The 20,011-nt window shown below is 32.9% G+C and overlaps 1 protein-coding gene across 2 annotated transcripts in view; it reads left to right on the top strand.

Annotated features, from left to right (window-relative positions):
* The first annotated feature begins 1,299 nt into the window (after window positions 1-1,299).
* Window positions 1,300-20,011, top strand: part of LOC128165124 (uncharacterized) — a 29,488-nt gene continuing 10,776 nt past the window's right edge. The window contains exons 1-17 of one of the 2 annotated variants that reach the window (XM_052829339.1): window positions 1,300-1,553; window positions 7,368-7,696; window positions 10,114-12,572; window positions 12,676-12,915; window positions 13,287-13,453; window positions 13,543-13,716; window positions 14,769-14,954; window positions 15,992-16,116; window positions 16,335-16,502; window positions 16,638-16,733; window positions 16,862-17,008; window positions 17,299-17,407; window positions 17,569-17,819; window positions 17,933-18,178; window positions 18,437-18,878; window positions 19,193-19,377; window positions 19,496-19,729. In XM_052829339.1, the coding sequence (XP_052685299.1) occupies window positions 1,460-1,553; window positions 7,368-7,696; window positions 10,114-12,572; window positions 12,676-12,915; window positions 13,287-13,453; window positions 13,543-13,716; window positions 14,769-14,954; window positions 15,992-16,116; window positions 16,335-16,502; window positions 16,638-16,733; window positions 16,862-17,008; window positions 17,299-17,407; window positions 17,569-17,819; window positions 17,933-18,178; window positions 18,437-18,878; window positions 19,193-19,377; window positions 19,496-19,729 (5,652 nt within the window). In that variant the 5' untranslated portion in view covers window positions 1,300-1,459. The remainder of the gene's footprint in view (window positions 1,554-7,367; window positions 7,697-10,113; window positions 12,573-12,675; window positions 12,916-13,286; window positions 13,454-13,542; window positions 13,717-14,768; window positions 14,955-15,991; window positions 16,117-16,334; window positions 16,503-16,637; window positions 16,734-16,861; window positions 17,009-17,298; window positions 17,408-17,568; window positions 17,820-17,932; window positions 18,179-18,436; window positions 18,879-19,192; window positions 19,378-19,495; window positions 19,730-20,011) is intronic. The other variant, XM_052829340.1, reaches the window with a different exon arrangement.

Here is a 20,011-nt window from a genome sequence, read left to right as displayed (position 1 = left end):
ATGATATTCAGACAGCTCTAATGACAGTTCTATCCTATAAAAACAATTTATGTACAATTTCACTTTTTAAGACGATTGGACAACAAAATTTACCACAGCAAGCAAGTTACTGCTAATTGTTTTCCCACAGCCTTTTGTATTTAATGGATTTTTTGGCTAATCAACAATTTGTATAAAAATCATTAAATGAATTAAACATAACCAGAGAGATTTAAAAGGTATCGATGATCATCGGTTGTATAAGATGTTTGAACTGTTTTTGTTATAAAAAATAATTTACATTACTTTTTATGGTGTACGGCCTTCCACAGTGGAAACTATAAATAAGGTACACGTAATCAAACAAGATCAATGTCCATTGAATGTGACCAAATTGAGATAAAATCTTTCAGGAAAATAAAAATAGGATCATAACATTTTTAAACCAATATCATCGATTATATTCTCCATCTATGTTAGAACTTTGATGAGCAAATTAAAATTCTATAGCAAAGTAAGGTGATACCTTATGTTGGCGCAGCAACTGATTAATTTATTTATGAATCAATTTCAAACTGATAATTTTAGACGATTTCTCAAACACGAATAAGTAATCTATAAATTGGAAAACATTAGTATGCATCGCTTTTTCGTTCTCAAATCTATGAGTGAAGAGTTTTCCGATATGTCGTCGGGGATTGCGACAGCTAGTCTCTCTTTTTGCAATAGTTAGTTGTAAGCTTTTCCTTTTATTATAAAATTAAAATACATAACGACTTAACCATAAGAATTGAAACTTAATTTATCTACAGTAGACATTAAAAAAAACCCCACAACTTTTAAATGTACACATTTGAAGAAGTCATTGCGAGATTTTTTTTATTCTCTAAGGATGCTTATCTGTTTTTTGAATATGAATAGTTTTCATTACTTGCATAATTTGTAGAATAGAAATATTTAATTGGGGTTTATAAGAGCGGTTATTAAAGAAAAATCTATATTTGGAGGCGCCATGTTTTTATTGTTTTTCACTTTTAAATAACTTTCAGCAAAGTAGATATGTTACTCAATCACTCTAATATCGCCAAAACCGACTAAGTTTGATTGAATTTTATTCATGAGGAAATATTGATTACTTTTCTCGAAAACTTCACTCCTGTCGATTCAAATGAATTTATTACCAGTGGTATGTTAGGTGTATATCATCACTTAGCCCCACGATGCGTGAATTCACCCCGAAGAATAAATCAATATTGATTCCTTTAAACTACTGAAAAGCTGCTCAGTGTTGACAAGCTTTCGCGCACCTGACGCTTCTCGTCATTTCCAACCAGTGAAAGCGACACACCAATTAGGAAAGGATATTGATATACAATTTAAATATCTTTTAATGATCGTAAACTGAATTTTAAACACAGAGACCAAAGGGAGCAAACGGACGCTTCAAACTTATTATATTATGGACTAAATATCAGAATTGATGTTAACACATTACGGACACTGGGCAGCTAATATGCAAAGACAGATTTTGGCGTGTTTAATATTTGTGTGTATAATTCGTCGAACATCATCAGGTAATTTTGTATTTTTGTTTTATTATATTCATTATCATATTTTCCTTTTCAAGAACATCGCGTATTACATTCCCAAAGGTATTTTTTCTGTTGTAAATATTTCATACATTTCTATAAGATGGTCTGAAACTGACTTGAGATTAACCTTTATCATCTCAATTTGAAAAAAAAAATAATATGCATGATTTAGAATCATCTAAATAATTTGTTTTGATCGTACGTTATATATCATTACCCATTCAATAACATACATTAAATTATTTGTAAATCTTTCTGAATTGAAAAGTAAAACTTTATAAATGAAATTGATACATGTAGGTTTCCAGTATTTTTAAAACTTTCGTTTTGAAAACAAACTGGTTCAAAACTATCAACTTAAACTGCAATCAAACTCGTTAGAACAGGAATGTGCTACGTGTGCATGTATGAATTAATATTTTGAATGCACATTTTTTTCTCAATAACGCAATGAAAAAGTCAACTGCTTGCTTATTTAAATCAGCAAATTCATTTAATGAATTGCATTTTTTAATCGAATTGTTTGAAATATCTTTAGATATATACAGAAACAGCGCTTAATGAATGGTGGTTACAAATGTAACCATTGCCTTATGTTACAGGACAAGAAGAAACAGAATGTTTTTCGTACATTACAGTAATCTCATGTTCAGCAAAGCAAAGCATATGCGTACAAATCTGTAACATTTTAAAACATTTTGAGATATGAAAACCAGAAATTGATTTTTTTTAACAATTGGTCATGGTAACCGTTTAATTCTGCAATAATTTTGTTTGTATTTGCGGACAACTTTAATTCATCGACAGTGAAAACAGCAGGCATACCATTATTCTTGCTAGTACGCATGTTTTATTCTGTAGGAACTCTTATGGCTAAAAAGGTCGAATTAATTTTACTTAGTTCGTGGCGGGAAAAAATAGCTTCAAGATGTCATAAGAATTGAAAGGTTTATCATAAAAAAAGACAAAGCACTTAAAATGATTCTAAAACATTTTTCATTCATATGTTAACTTAAAAAATCAAGTATGAATCAAAAATTGACAGTTGAAATCAAAAATTGTTTATTTTTAGTATGCATAATATATTATTCAATATATATTTATTGTCTTTGTCTTCTATATACTTATATTTATATGAAATTCAAGAACGACAACATTCTCATAGTGACAGGTATCTATATAGTTTTACGGGTAGCAAGTACATACTAAACAGAAAATTTAGCATAATTCGATAAATAAGATAAGTATCAGTATAATTAACTTACAGTTAATCACATTATTATGTTAAATATGATTTATCGATATCATGTTCGAAGATTTTTTATAATACTGCCATTTTAGATACAACATGCTGCAAAATATAGTAAATAAAAAAACCAAACAATGTAATGAGACTAAAGTACTGTATTTCCATACCAAAAAAATTATTCTATTTCAATAGTATTGAAATTTGCACTAAAAAGATAAAATATATTTAGTCATGCATATAGTTTTACCAGATAAACCCGACTATAGAAAAAATCGATCATTGTCTAAAACTTTTTCTAAAAGGTTTGAATATCTGAGAAAAGAAATTTGAAGTCCTTTTGGGATACTTTAGTTGTTAGCCTGGTTGGCACTGTCATTAATAACTAATAATCACGTAACTGTTATTGAGAAACACTATAATGTTGAAGAAATCAATCAGTAGAAATAGGTGCGTATACCAGTGAAGAGAATAGATTTAATGATAAATTAATGAATTGCCAGCTGCTTAACGGTTCTGGTTAAAAAAATGTTAGGACTGATTTTTTTTAAAGCAAAATGTATTTAAGCGTATTTCGGATAATATCAGTACCGAATGATTTACAAAAACAGGATTCAGAATCAGTACCCATTGATGATAACGATTATGATGATGAGAAGGATAAAAATTATTATAATGATAATAATAATGACAACGATGATGATGATGATGATAACCGACAGAGATACAATGCCCAGTGAAATGTTGTTTTAGTTTGAAAAGAATAACGAATTTTTCAGTACTAAGTCTTAGTTTCAATCATTAGTGGTTTGAATTGTAATCAATATATGTATGTGTTTGAGAATGTCAGCTGCAATTGAACCATTTCAAAGTATGTGTACAAAGGGAAATGCAAAGTCACCAATTGACGAAAATATATGTGTTTTATATCCCCTCTCCAGATTTTGGACCATAGAATTTAGTTGCTTAATCGGCGTATTGATTTCATTATTTGTGAAAGGCAAATTAATTGAATGTTTGTATTCACACCAAAGGTTATGAAAAAAAAATTATAGTTTGCCCGTCTAAACAGTGTTTATTTGTCTGCAACAGAAACGATACATTTTTAAAAGGAAGGACCAGATTATATGTCGCGCAAGCGCGGGAATACACACTTTATAAATTAATATGATACAATGCTTTCTGTACGTGGCCTTTATTTTTTTATGCAGCTGACTGGAAAAAAAATTTACAAACTTTTTTACATAATTTCAAATCAGGGAGAGGTGTATAGTGTGCCGTATCTCTTTTCTAATTTTCTTTAGGTCTGATCTCACTTTAACTTTTATTACTGTTTCAAATAAGAATTTCAGATAAAGACTGCCCCCCCTCTCTTTCATTTAACTTGTCTGTTTTTTGCCTACATTATTCACACAGACGTAGAGTTAACGTTGTAAACACATCTGTTCATGAACAGTGTATAAGGTTTACCTCCAATCTAAAGCGGTATAAAAAAATGTATATTTTCTAAAAACGTTAGTATAACCATAATTATTTGCATATCTTAATCCAAAGTTGTCATATCCACAGTAACTGCCCAATAATTAACCAGCTTTACATTTTCCGCCAAGACGTTCATTCATTGGTTACCCTGCTCTGGAAAGTTCTATCCATCAAAACTAAAACCATGCATTCTAGAGACGAATTGGATCAATTTATTTATTCAACATTTGTCACATCTTAATTTCTATGTATACCCTTAAAAGTTCTTAGTAAATATATTCACTCTTTACGTAATCATTCAATATGATTTCATTGCAAGCATATATTTTAATGTGAACTCCTACTGACTTGGATCCGCCGAAGCGTGTCTACAACATTACTCTCATTTTTGCCATTTCGGGCTAGTTTATCGGAAATGAAAGTAAGTTTTCAATTTATTTTTCAATAATTACTTATCAGATAATATTCAATAATAGCTTACGGGCATCAATTTTTAATACATGGAATTGAAGCCTTTCTTATACAGAGAAAATCATGCGCTTTTCGTAAAGGCATTCATTATAAATGTATGTGTTCTTAGAAAAATAAATACCCACGTACTAAAAGATATCTCACTAAAAAGACCGCAATATTGGAGTTCACGAAAAACACAAATAAAGCATAAATAATATCATTATGCGTTAAATAATAGATTAGGCGTCAAGATGTGTTAAAAGCAAACGATATTGATTGTATCGATAAACCATCATGCGCAAACTTATTAAAATGTTGCACACTTGGGGATCCGTAGGGGTATATTTTTAAAAAAAAATTATATGGATTTTAAAATCGATATATTGTTGTTAATTATTATCATTATTATTATTATCATTATTATTTTAATTTGATTAAAATCTAGTTTAAGCGTTTAAGTTTTCCCCACTATCACCTTTCACGATGCGATTAAAATTGCGGTCTTGGTCATAGAGTAATCTAGTACTCGTGTCAAATGTCACCATATCTTAAGGTCATGTCTATGGCAATTGTGTTAATTGTAAAGAACTTCTGTCGAAAAAAAATCTTTTAATCATCTTTTAGTGACAAATCGTTATCATTTATTATTACCATGCCAAATCGTAAGCACATTTTGAATTAAGAACCGTGAGCATACATTTTGTATTCATGTCGTATCGGACCAGAGCATATTGGTTCGCGATTAAAGTATCGTAGCATATTTGAACGTATATGCATTTATACAAGCATTCTAACTCAGGGACTCGTGTCGTGTATTTTGATCAAATAGAGATCCAATCGGGGATTTATTTTTTTGTGTACAATCTTATCAGAACGTATACTTTTTTGTATATATAAACGGGCAATGAGATCGTGAAAGATTGCGTCACCTGAAATGTATCTCTCATGATAGTACCTTAAATTAGTTAAGAAATCATCACATTGGAAACAAATTTACAATTCCAGAGAAGTTCTACGATAAGCTACAACTTGTCAAATGAATATATGCTTGATAAAAGAAATACTTATTAAGTCAGGTTTCATTTTTTTTTCATGAAAAAGTATGATTTTTCATAATAATTACTAAATTGGAGTTTGTGCAAATTAACATTATCTTTCACAAAATTGTCGTTTGTGCAAATTATCATTATCTTTCACAAACTCTTGGTGAATGATTTTTGTCTACCTGGGTGTATTGCCTGTAACATAAAAACTTTAACTTAAAGGTGACATGAATTTAGTGTATATTTGCATAAATATGCATGCCAATGCTGCATTTATTTTAATTGTGTTACTTTATTTTGAAAGTAAATACCGCAGACACGAGATGTAAACCGAACATTTTGCAGTTAAAAATCTAAACTGTAATCGAAGAAGTAAAGAACAATAAGAATATTATTGAACGTTAAGTATAGAACAATAAGAATATTATTGAACGTTAAGTATAGAACAATAAGAATATTATTGAACGTTAAGTATAGAACAATAAGAATATTATTGAACGTTAAGAACGTTAATAATGTTTTCTTACGTCATTATATTAATAATATTTTAGAATACTAAACAAGTATTTAGAATATTTAGATTACTATATATTGATGTTGATAAGAATTTGAAGAGGTGAGTTACATTTATGACGATGTTTTAAATATTAATTGATGAAATGTATATCAAATCAAGGTTATCGATTTAATGAACTTTCGCTTTGAGCAGTGTTGATAACATATACAGTAGCCCACGCAAATCTTTCATTACATGAATACTTCTTGGAAAACCTTATTTCTTACCATAACAATCGACTGAAAACCGTCGATATTCATTATATCCATTAATAAAAATTTCATACACGTATTATATGTTGATATCAATTTTGCTGTTTTAATGATGCATATTTATAACAATAAATATTCAATGCTAAAATTTCAAGTATTTGCCAATTTAATTTCTCAATAAACAATACATAGACTATACTTAAATTAATTCTTTTGCGCACTTTGATTGTGAGTAATGTATTCTCGCTAAGCGCTCTTTTAGATACAATCTTCATCCTAAGAATGAATGTAATTCCTACTGAAACACTGCCTTTTAGACTTAAATATCATTTAAGTTACGAACCCTTAAAATTTTTACATTTTTCTTTCTTTATTTTAATTTAAGCAATACGAACGATATGACTTATTTTCTAGGTCAATAAGCTATAAGAAGTATCGTAAAATTTTAGCCAAAAGTACTTGTATTTATACTGTAAACGGTCATCTTTTTAAAAAACGATTTGTTGTTCACACAGATCTTGCGCGGCATACTACCTTCATAAGCAAGATTTAAAAAATGAGCATTAGATTAGGCCAAACGTTTCACAAACAATACTCTATTACAAACTACTATGTGCTAGAATAATTTTTCATTAGCAATAGTATAAAGCAAGACCAACAAATTATTTACAACAAAAAGGAGCTTTTCAGATTATTACCGCTTGATCAGATTTAATTATAAATCAACTCGTCTGCCATTAGTCTGCGTGCGTTTTAAAGGTGTTTTTTTTCAAAAACTTAAAATTTTGCGTGTTTTTATTTTAGCTGCTACAGCATTCGAGGTAGCACCCGGCGAAACAAACCTGGTACAACTACAAGATGGGGGGTCGAGCATTCTAAAATTGGAGTATGAATCCACGGACACGGCAACCTATACTTTTGCTGCCAGTTTGGATACTGGGACTACTTTCGACACTTCTAGTGCGACCAAAGACCCAAACCTAAAGACAATCGAGTATACTCTGCTGCCATCGTTTGTGACGGATGGGTACGGCACGTACTTGTTAAACCTTACCCTAGATGATGGAACATCCGGCATTGACGTCTACAAAGAAGTGGTACTATTTTACGAAGAAGCAATCGCCGGATTCCAGGTAATGACAATAATTCAATTCAGACTTGAAAATGTTAATGCATTATTATAAATATTTCTTAAGTTAATATACTTTGTAGAGCGTGAGGTAAGGATAGTCGCCGCACGCTAGCGACGTCAATTCTAAATCTTTGGCGTTCTGGTAGAATTTTGTAATTTAGTACTCTATATAAATTCGCCACTATGATATATTTTACATTTAATTATCAATTTTTTTCATAAAGTATCTAATTAATCTTTTTTTAATCGATGGAGTAGTATATTGGATAATTTAATGTGCGATCAGTTTGTCGAGGTCTTTTCAAGAAGTCATGAACGTAGCTTTATAATAAAGCCATTGACATAAGAACCCAGCTTTAACTTCCCTTCAGAGCAAATGTCTTCTATCTATCGAATTTATTTATTAACATGACATATGCTTTTATTAGGTATTGGAACCACGTTAAAGGTACTCTGTACACTCGCTCTCAATTTTAGGTTTATATATCAATTCCAGTAAATTTTCTAGTGATTTCTATCCATGGAAGCAACAACTGCATCGTGTCACTATTCGCATTTCCAGCCTTTTTATCTCTTGATCTAGAGACAAAAGGCATTGCGTATATATCTGAAATGGACGGTAACGGTCCCTAATTTTTCAAAACAGTTAGAAAAAGTTTATAATATATCTATTTTAAAATATTGTGTTGTTTGAGGCTTTTTTTAAATTTTGAAGCATGTCATTTATTCATATATACAAACTTAAAAAAAAGATGTAAATTCATGACGCGGCGATGTAAAGTATATATCATGCTATAAACATCAATATCTTGTTAAGTATTCAACGAAATTTAATAAAAAATGTAATTCGAATTTGAATTTTGATAAGGAAAATTTTGATGTATCATTTCACACAATACAGCGCCAATGAGAAGGGCGGTGCATAGTGTGACATTACTTTTGGATCAATCCTTGTATACACATGTAGATGTTTCTTTATACTTTGGAAATTAAATGCTTGAAAATGGATAAATTAAATCTGTTGATATACATGTCTGTATGAAATGCAAATAGTTTTGGTTTAACATTTGTTTTTACTGTTAGATATATAATTTATTTATTAAAGTGAAATGGTCTTGCTGAATATAAAACTTATGCATTAAATTTCTATAAAAGTACGCTGTAGTTTATTAAACAAATATAATATTTTAAAGTCTATAAAATGGTTATAGATTTTTTTAAAAACAATTTTAGATTTCATTGTTCCATATTGAGCTTTTCTAATGAATATTTTATTCTGTCATTTCATAAATGCAACAAATCACTCCTACTTCGATGAAGTTGGATCAGCTCCAAATGAAAATACGTAAAATTTGAAAGATATCAGAATCGAGCACCTTAAGCTTTGAATAAGATAATGTCATTGCAATTATTTTTCTTCTTTTGTTTTTTTAATGATTTGTTGTTTTGTTCAATACATACTAATATTAAATTACATTAATAAATTAAGTTATATAAATTCTGTACACCTGTATACTTTACTCACACATTATTAGATGTACATACATTCTTTGACATTTGGGGCAAGTGGTTACTTTGCTTCAAGAAAGTAAATAATGAGGGGGAAATGAATAATAATACAGTAAAACTCGTTTAGTACGAACACGAATATTGCGAATTCACGGATATAGCGAAGTCATCTTGGATCCCCAGCTATGTAAATTTAATGAAGTTCCTATACGGTTATAACGAATTACGGATATAACGAAGTAATTTCTAAGGTCCCAGTGACTTCGTTATAACCAAGTTTTGCTGTAATATTAATTACATAAGTAAAATAATCTAAAAATATTTTTCCTAGAAAATCATAATTTTTCAAAAATGTGCAGCTTTTGTTTTTGTAATATTTTTATTAAACTTTTATTAAATGTTATATCCAGTCCAATGCCAAGTAAATTGTAAACTTACTGAATCTAATATTTTGGTATATAAAAAACCCAAATCATACGGTGTTATTATTGAATACTAATGATGGGTTTCTGGAATACGTACAATGTAAATTTAAATAGATACTAGGAAATATGAAAATCAGATGTGTGATCTAAATTTCAAATTTTAAATGCAATGACATACTAGACTAGTACCAGTAAGAGAATAAGTGTTTGTGACACTTGACATGCTCAATATCGAATTGAAATTTAAAAGACAATAATGAATGGTCTCCTTTACCCACCTTATCGAAAAAATATGAAAAGTGTCCTCTCTCTTAACCCTTATTGTTGCTGTTTCTTTTTTATTCTATGACGACACAAATATCCCTCTTAAGTATACCTTGTAAGGAACACTTTTTGTGCATTTTTATGCAAACTTACAAAAAGACATATCCGTTTTATATCATGCATTCTAAAAATGAATTTGATTTTTTTTTATGCATTTCAGATATCAAGAACCAATACTTTCCTCGGGCTAAATGAGCTATCTACTTTTACAGTCACCTTTACGAGTGGTTCAAATGTAGAAACTGAGTGGTTTTTGGACACAAATGATACCTGTTTGAAGCAACACACGGGCACAGGTGCCCGGACCGAAAATGTTGATTTTACGTTTACCGTTGGGGGTACACATAATGTCACTGCCGTAGCGGCTAATACGGTTTCAAGAACTTTTCACTCTCTTATAGTGGAAGCTATATACCACATCAACGGAATAACTGTATCAACACCAACTACAGCAGTTGGAGTGAATCAAAACTACAACATAACTGTTAAATTAGGATCTTCTGCTAATTTACCACAGGGGACAATAAAAGTAAATGTTTCATATGGTGACGGAGCAGTTGAAACCATTGATTTGTCGACACAAATTACAGCCATGCAAGGGGCCGGGTATATGATTCAACATGTCTATTCCAGTCAAGGGAATTACTCCATTTCATGTGTTTTTTACAATGAAATAGGCTCATCAACTATCGCAAAGGAGGCTTATATTTGGGAAGCGCTTTCAGTAACCTTAAGTTCAGCTTTTGCCTTTGAAGAAGGAACAGCTCTTGTGTTTGACTTTGTTTCTACACCAGCTTCTAATTTTTACTTTTCTGTATCGTTCGGAGATGGTGCTTTGCATGAAGTTACAGATGCTGATTTGAGTCAACCATATTCGTTTTCATCTTTTAATCATTCATACACTGGAGTTGGAGTATACAATGTCACTATGACGGCATGGAATCCGTTTTACGTCAGCGTTTGTTCATATGAGGTACAGGCTCTAATACCGCTGCTCCCAGACAACACAACACTTACCCCAACGACTGACGAGATACCTTTTCCAGATGGAGTCGTAAATTTTACCTTGATAATGACTGCTGACAAAAACACGCCTACTGATGTGTTGTGCACGTTTGATTACGGCGATTCAACAGTTGAAACTAATGTGAGCACAGTTTTAGCCTACAACGTTGCTGTTGTTAAGCCTCATACGTATACTGCTGGAGGGACATACACAGTTACCTTTAATTGCCTGAATCTTATAAGTACCTTGCAAAAGACAGCAACAATAATTGTTAGGGCGTTTACTGTTAATGATTTTGGGCTTCAAGTTGATAATCCAGTACCTATGAACATGACATTAGACGGCTCTTTGCCTAAAGCGGTTCCTGCTGAAGTTACTTTTACTTTAACATTATTTGCTTGTTCCCGAATGCCTCCCAATATCACCGCTACTTGGAACTTTGGCGATGGTGCAAGTACCACTCAACCTCAATCAACTTTCGAGAAGCAGCATACATATTCTATCAGAGAAACCGTGCCATTTAATGTCGTGATTCAAGACAGCATTGGGACTACAAAAACCATCTCAACAAGTCTTGCTCTAGGCATTTCGACGCTTACCACCGACGTTCAACAAGCGGCCGTAGGAACGGGTACTTTCACGTTAACTGCTACGGTTTTATCAGGGTCCACCACCTTTGATTTTGATGTGGACTCTACTACGGATACACCAGCCCAAAGTTCAGGCACTTGTACAATTTCATACGCTAAATATGGAATCTACTTCCCGAAAGTTACGGCAACAAATGGTAGTGTGACAGAAATCGTGTACCTCGCTGAACCGCTAAAGGTAGATTATGACATGACGGGAAATCTGGCCATTGACTTCAGTAATACAACAGTGCTCCTACCCCCAGGCCACGTAACGATAACTATAACGTCTGCTACAATGTCATTCCCAATGGTTACATGCAGCTTAATCTCTGGTGACCTTATTGACACTCATACGCATGTTAAATCACACAACATTACTCCTTCGTCCCCTTTGGTTTTTCCTTATACCTACCAAACTCTCGGAAACCATAGCTTATCTGCAAACTGCTCTAACTTTTTGACAACCATTCCAATATTTAATAGCGTTTATGCACAAAATCCATGCTTTACAAAAAATGGAATATTTGATCGACAGTATTCCGACATTTCAAACCCCATGAAAGTTTACACGTCTCAAGATGTCTATGTGTCTAGCCGAATGGGAGTCACGTGTATCGATAAGACAGCGCTTTTCCAATGGGAAATTTTTTCGAATTACACTAGTGAGGAGGGAAAAGTCCACTATCCTTACACTAATCCCATCAGTCCATCGAAAGGGACTATGCTTTTCCCCAGGGCCAAAATACCTGAAGGGGTGTACCTCGTGACTTTGAACGTTTCTCTAGATGGTACGTGGATAAAGGAACCGATCGTTATAAATTTCGTCAAACCTGCACCATATGCTTTTATCGCCGGTGGTTCAAAGAAAGTGGCGAGAAAGATGGATGAAGTAATTGACATTAACGCATTGGATGAATCGTACGATGCCGAAGGGGGATTTGGAGTGAATGGAAATCTAATCTTTAGCTGGGAATGCAAAACGTACGTAAAAACGGAGAAGACATGTAAGTTGTATATCATTTCATATGTATCCTAAACAACAACCAAAATTTATACTTATATTTCCTAATGCTTTTTTTCACAGTGTAAACACGTCAGACCTGACTCAATTAGAAACAATCGTGAACAGTGGTTTCGTCGATTCGACTACTGCCATTGGAGATTGTGTTCTTGATGCTGGCACTGTGTCTGGAAAAAAGAAACTGAACATCACTTTATCTCCTGGATATGTTGTCACGGTTACAGTTAGTGATGGAAAGAAAGCCTCCAAGTTTTCTCAGATGCTAAGTATTCTGGAAGGGAATCCACCAAACATGCAATTAAAGCAAGTTTAAAACCTAGTCTTTTGATAAATATAGCCCGTGATTATTGAGGGAATCAGTTTTAACTCTAGAGAATGGTTTTGGACTATAAGTCGATATTTGGTACTGGCTGTTATTTTGCTGTCCTATTTATAGCAGTTGTGTTTTTTTTTAAATTTATTTACATTATTTGAAATATGTTTTACTTCAAAATACATTCAGCAATTTTTCTAAAAGTCATATTGTAGTGTTCAAATTAAAAAAACACGTATCTTTACATGTATGTCACTGATTCGAAATTCCCTCGATTATTAGAATTTTGCTTATCGTGAACATCTTTTCATGTACATTGTACATACATGACGTCTTTGACCTTGTTATTACCATATTGCAGATGCATTATCAACTGCAAGGAAAAATTGGCTGTAACCTCCAGAATGAATGTATTAGCAGAATGTATGGACTGTACCGCATCTGAATTCCCAACGTACCGATGGACTTTAGAGGAAAACGTCAACGGCGTTTGGACACCCATCGACCTTTCCTTAAAAACGGCAAACGGTAAGTTCATTTTCCCGAATTTCAATGTCGCATGTTTTTGTTTCTTTTAGTTAGGCGTGCATTGAAAAATCACATTTTAAATATTCCAGGAATTTCCAATCAGGCTCTAGTGTTGAACGAAAATACACTTAAAACCGGAACGCAGTACATGATTAAGTTGACAACAACAATTTCCACTCGTTCAGGACCAAGTGTGGTTATAATGGATATCGTCACCAACTACCCACCTTATAACGGCGCATGCACCGTGACCCCTACTGAAGGTGACAGTTTTTGTTTGATATAAGGTGATGGATTTTCAATAAATTACCCATCAGATTATCACTTAGAATCTTAAGATTTTTTGACCGTAAAATAGATCAATATATAAAAAGAATTCCGAATATTGAAGGTTTTTGGTTTTGAATAATTATTATTTTATACCGAATTTTTAATGTAATAAAGAGACTAAAATAGTCTAAAAATTACCTCGACCATCCATTCTTTTTAATCTATCACAGCTTGTTGTATAGGCATACAATACACTTATTTTAATAACAATGTCACTTCAATATCGACAGCATGTTCATAAAAGCTTTTTAAAAAATCGAAAGGATAGTTTTAATATACGTTCATAAACACACTTTTTAATAAAGTAATTATTTTATGTGTGTGTGTGCGTGTGTATGTATGTATGTGTGGTGGTGGGGGGGGGGGGGGGGGGTGAGTGTCGATTTACCAGCAATTGCTAGTTTTTCAATCAGCCTTATTGATTAATGTCTATTGATTTAAATCCTGCTTTTAATGTAAAGCAGGATACGAAGTATTAATATTGCGAACCGTCGAAGCGGATATATATAAAATCCAAAATAAGTAAAGTTTACCCACACAAGTAATAATAATGAAAAATAACAGAAAGCCGATTCAAAACTCTACCGGTTTCATTGTAATCTTCAGGAGTTTTTCCTGAAGATTCATTCTTTGAAAATTATGAGATGATAAATTATGTCGGAGCGTGGTCAAATCTATCATAAAGCCCTTCGGGATTTATTGGATTTGACCACGCCCCGACCGAAATTATCACCTCATAATACTCAAAGAATGATTTCATATTCCTTTAAAATATCTGTTCACGTCTTCTCTGCAACTTTAAGAATGTATATGCCTTTGTATTAAGTTATTATGCGCAAACATGCCTAAATGCGACTGATATATCCTTTCGCGAACTTTTTAATTTTGATGTAGAAGTTTAAACTTGTTTCTTTTTACATGGTTTTTCTTTAGAGTATTATATTTTAAAATGATTTAGGTAAAATAAATATTTAACATTATATAGGTAAAGCGTTGGTAGACAAATTCAGCGTCGAATGTTCCAACTGGGTTGACGAGGGTGCGTACAAAGAGCGTAATCTGACACGAGACCTGGCCAATGGGGAGCCTCTGACCTACTTATATGAGACGTTAACCAGACGGAACCGGGCCACCGGCAATGAAACCATAAAAACAGAAGTGTTTCGAGGGGGTAATATGACATTATATAAACATCAAGTTACTAATTTTTTCCTCTTTTTCTTATGATTTTTTCAAAACCCATTTTTCAAAACAGTTAGATTGAGTATATATTCATTAATATGTCCGTATAGACATTTTTCATGCATTCTTCAAAGTAGATTTAACAGCTTTTTTCATTTACAATTTCAAAGAAAGTTTCTTTGTTGTTGCTCAATGTATTTTCAAATGATAAACGATGTTTGTATTTGTTAACGGGTCGTTGGTTTTATTTGAAGCTAAATTTTGTTGGATGATTATCGAAGCAAATCGATAACCTTTTCACACATACATGTATTGAAAAAAAACCCACCCCGGAATTCACAGAATGGCGCCAGTCTTCCTTATATTGTATCTATAAAAAAATCTTTCTTTGTTCTTATTCAATCAATATTAAGAAACTGAATTTGATAGCAGGCGTAGCCTATTTTTCCAACTCCATCCCTCTTCGTTCTATGTACTAATCGATAATGTACTTAAGCTAATTCAATGTTATATAAGGAATAAGGAATCATTCTTTGAGTATTATGAGGTGATAATTTTGGTCGGGGCGTGATCAAATCCAATATAGCCCGAAGGGCTTTATGATAGATTTGATCACGCCGCGACCGAAATTATCACCTCATAATATTCAAAGACAGATTCCTTATTACTTATATTTATATGATTTTAAACCATCGTACGATTAAATGTTTAAATATGAATAGGCAAACCCCGCTGGCGCCTCAATTTGGCTTTATGTTACATGTATATAGTACAAAATCGATACGTAGTGTTATCACAGGCATAGATACTGGAAAATGTAAATATATAAAAATATCTTTCAATGTTGGTTCAAACAATATTAAGCGTTTATTGTACAGCAGAAGAACAATGACATAATTCACCTACACCTTTCTGTGTGGTCACTTACACTTGTTTGTGTGGTTTTTGTTCAATGCTCGCAACCTTTTATATCCACATGAACCTACAAACAAAGCATCCTAATACTGAACATATTTTGTGCTGCAGGTGAGAGTACCATTACTGATGTGCCGTTTCAGCTTGGGGACCCGCTGTTTGATTACAATGTGACTGTTCAAGTACAAGTGTTTGATCGAATTGGTGACAAGACTTTATTTGAAATAAACATTAAGGTACTCTTTGTTCTTCAGCCACTTTATATTTATAATATAGCATGGCAGTTCATTTATTAAAATGGTTTATACATCGCTACATATGAGAATATTTAAAAAAAATATGAACTTGACACTAATCGCAACTTTGAATTGTAAAAGAGTTAATAACTTCTGCGTAAAGTAGTTGTCAAATTCCAATTTATATATATTTATTTCATGACCTATCAAATGAATAGGTTAAACCAATGGACAATGTCACTCCGAACTCCAGCTCCGATACAACAGCAATCACTTCGCTCTTCAATTCCTTTGAATCGGCTTACAACATTACCAACGCTGGGGGCAATGATATGGGCGTGGTCCGACTAGTTAGCGCTGTGTCCTCCTACATTGTGGACGCCGGGGTTTGGATCACTTAGAATTAACATAATATTGATATATTAAGCTAATTTCATTTAGAACAAGTGCACTTGTACTTGTCCAGCAATCGGTAAACTTACCATTTTGATGCATTCTTTAAACTTTTGACAACATTGTAGGGTGATACACAAGGAACATCGGAAGAGGACATCTTGTCTGGAGCAACTTCCGTCACCGACTCTGCTACCAGTGAAGTGACTAAATTATATCAGGAGGTACATCTCTCTCTCTCTCTCTCTCTCTCTCTCTCTCTCTCTCTCTCTCTCGTTTCTTTTTAAAAAAAAAATCATTTTTCAAGAAATTAAAAAAAGCTAAGGACTAGTCTTATTTTTCTTTCTAACAGAAAACCACGGAAATGACAAATATTCTTCTAAACACTGTATCTTCTGATACAAGCACTCCCAAACAGTTTAGTGCCACGGACGTTCAACAAATATCATCTGCACTGGAAACCGTCATGAAACCGTCATACATTACCAGTGATTCTGCGGTAATATAGATACAGATATAAGTTCATTTAACCCTTATTAATTTCTCGGTTAATCTAATAATCAGGGATATATATATATATATATATATATATATATATATATATATATATATATATATATATATATATATATATATATATATATATATATATATGTATTCTGTAATTGAAATGGTTAATAACATAAAAAAAGTTGAGAATATCATACTGAGTAAACACTATTGCATGATCATGTATTTTTTTTTCATGTAATTTTCGATAAACACGAACATTTTTTGATATCCTAACAGAAAACATCTACAACAATTGTACAGTCAATGATGACCAGTGTTTTGAATACATCTTTGTCCAAACCGTTCCCAGTAGAAAACTTAGAGAGCATTCAAAGTTCTGTTCAAAGTAAGCAATATGATTTTCATCACAAAAAAATATATTTTTTTTTAAAGAATACCTTTATGGATAAACTTCCTTGTGAATAAATTTGTATTTGCTAGTTTTGAAATTCCTAAATATTCAATTAGTTATGTTAATTGATTGAATATTATTTTTTATTATTACAGGTACGGTGAAGGTCTTAGATAGCATTTTATCCTCTATGCTTCCGACCACTGTGATGGACGTTTCTGCTGCAATAACACTCGATTCCATCATTGCTGAGCTAACGGAAAAACAGGAACAGGAGACGGCTCAAGCAGACTTGCTGGGAACGACCGTCACCCCAATGACAACAGCGGATATCCAAACAAAGGCTGAGCTTTTGTACCAAATTAGAATCAAAGAACAAGAGAAACAGAAAGAACAAGCATTATTTGTACGTTTCAAGGAATATTTAAAGCAATTCATTTAATGTTTTTGATTTCATGTAAGTGGTATGATGTGAATTTTAAAATTCTTATAATTTTCATTAATTCTATTTTGTTTCAGGCGGAAGAAAATGTTGCAAAGATAGAGGCCGCATTGGTAGATATGAAAAAAATTCTTTTACTAACGCAAGAAGTAGGTGAAGGGTCCAAGACCTTATCCCAAGGTGGACTTGACGTGAGCACAGAAAAAATAACAATCGAAAGCCTCCTAAACAGGACTGAGGGGATAGTGAAAGGAATTCAACTGGATTTTGATTTAGGCAACAATACTACTGCTGATGGGAACCAAACGATACTGGATGTGGAGGTACACATGTTCATTTAAATCTAATTGATGTAAGAAAGTCCACAAAACTTTTTCAGAGTGAGCAAGATGATTTTAAATCTTCAAAATTGGAAAAAAAAATCCTTATGTTCAATTTAAGTGATTCATAAAAAATAGAGAGAAAGGAATAGACTATTGATTATTTTGAAACTATGCTATTGTCTTTTTTGTCATTTCAATGATTAATTCGATGTGTGAAATTTTCTATCATACATGTAAAACGTAATTTTGCATGTGTAGGTGGTAGTACACTCGAAGAATCCATACATGTATGGAACAGATGCCTCATCAATCACATCTCCCGTGACGTCAGTTGTTGTCAGTGGAGACATACGCCCGGATGTAAAATTCAAGAATCAAGGATCTATACATTACCAAGATTATGTTCCCAAGTCTGATCCCAATGACCCGGACAAAATTGTGTATATCACGTTTAAGATGGCAAATGAAGGGGATTCGGTCATTGCCTACATCAAACCACACAACATGGATCCCACGGACCGGAGCACATGGTCGTTATACACATTGTATCTTGGTGATCTGACTTATCCAAAGTCCTCCTCTTTCGATTTCTCTAAACCATTGAGCATCGCTGATTGGACAGATTACGGGTTTAAGGTGTTCATCAAAGCAGGACTTTGCAACAAGGGCACCTGTTTCTTTGGTCTCAAACCTATGCAGAGTAAGCCACCTTGAACTTTTTTATCACTGTGGTTCCGTATTCTAATAACTAGTTAATAAAAGATGCACAACACTCAGTATTACCACTGTAAGTTTATTCAATAATATTAAGACTAAATTGACTCCTCTGGTCACATCTGACATCATGCAACGCTAAAATCATTTGCATTCAGCTATGTCATTTTTTATATTAACATCATACGTACATCAATTAATCGGACTCATATTTGTTTGGTGGTAAAATGATCACTATCTCTTTGAATTAAAATGGTTATATGAATTAAAATGGTTATAAATTATACTTATCCAATGCAGTGGCAGACTACAGTTCATTTGCTGTCCGAACAAGGCGGAAGCGTCAGGCTATTTCGACAACCCCCGCAACCGTCGATAACTCAACCTTACTGGTTGTAGACGCGAACTTCAGCGTAGTTATTGCCACAACTGGATGTAGAGCGTGGGACGTCAAATCCAAAGCGTGGGTTTCTAATGGATGTGTGGTAATTGATACGTTATGACTTTAATTAAATAGTCTTCAACGTACATGTCATTTCCCAGAATTTTGCGCTGTTTTTTTTTTTAAATTAACATGTAAAGTATTTATTCATTTCTCATTAGGTTCTGCCCATGAGTACTATAAACGAAACAGTATGCAGATGTCCAAGTCCTTCCACTGGGAATATCTTTGCCTCTTCCTTCTATGTCCCTCCAAACATGATCGATTTCAATACCGTGTGGAGTAAATTTGATCCAGCGAACGCTGCCGTCTACGGAACTGTTATAGCTCTATTTGTTGTGTACGCCATTGCAGCTATCCTTTTACGAAGAGAAGACAACAAAGACACTGAAAGGGTGTGTTCGTGTACCTCGGTATAATGGTAGTCATTATTAGCGGTTAATTGGTATCTGGTGCAGTTGATCAATAATTCATAACAAGGCCCAGTATGTCATCCAGATGAGATATATTCTTGCTCGTAACATATTAAGCTTTGAATTTCAATGATTGATTCAGCTGTCATCGTGAAATAGTAACGTTTGATTTTTTTCCCCTCTATTAAACAATTAACGTAACGAGAGTACGTGGCAATCATACCAGTGGTAAATACATATCTTGTCCACTGAAGCATGATAAGA

The sequence above is a fragment of the Crassostrea angulata genome, chromosome 10 (assembly GCF_025612915.1).
Source record: "Crassostrea angulata isolate pt1a10 chromosome 10, ASM2561291v2, whole genome shotgun sequence".
Classification (NCBI taxonomy): domain Eukaryota; kingdom Metazoa; phylum Mollusca; class Bivalvia; order Ostreida; family Ostreidae; genus Magallana; species Magallana angulata.
This window is presented reverse-complemented; position numbering and strand designations above follow the sequence as displayed.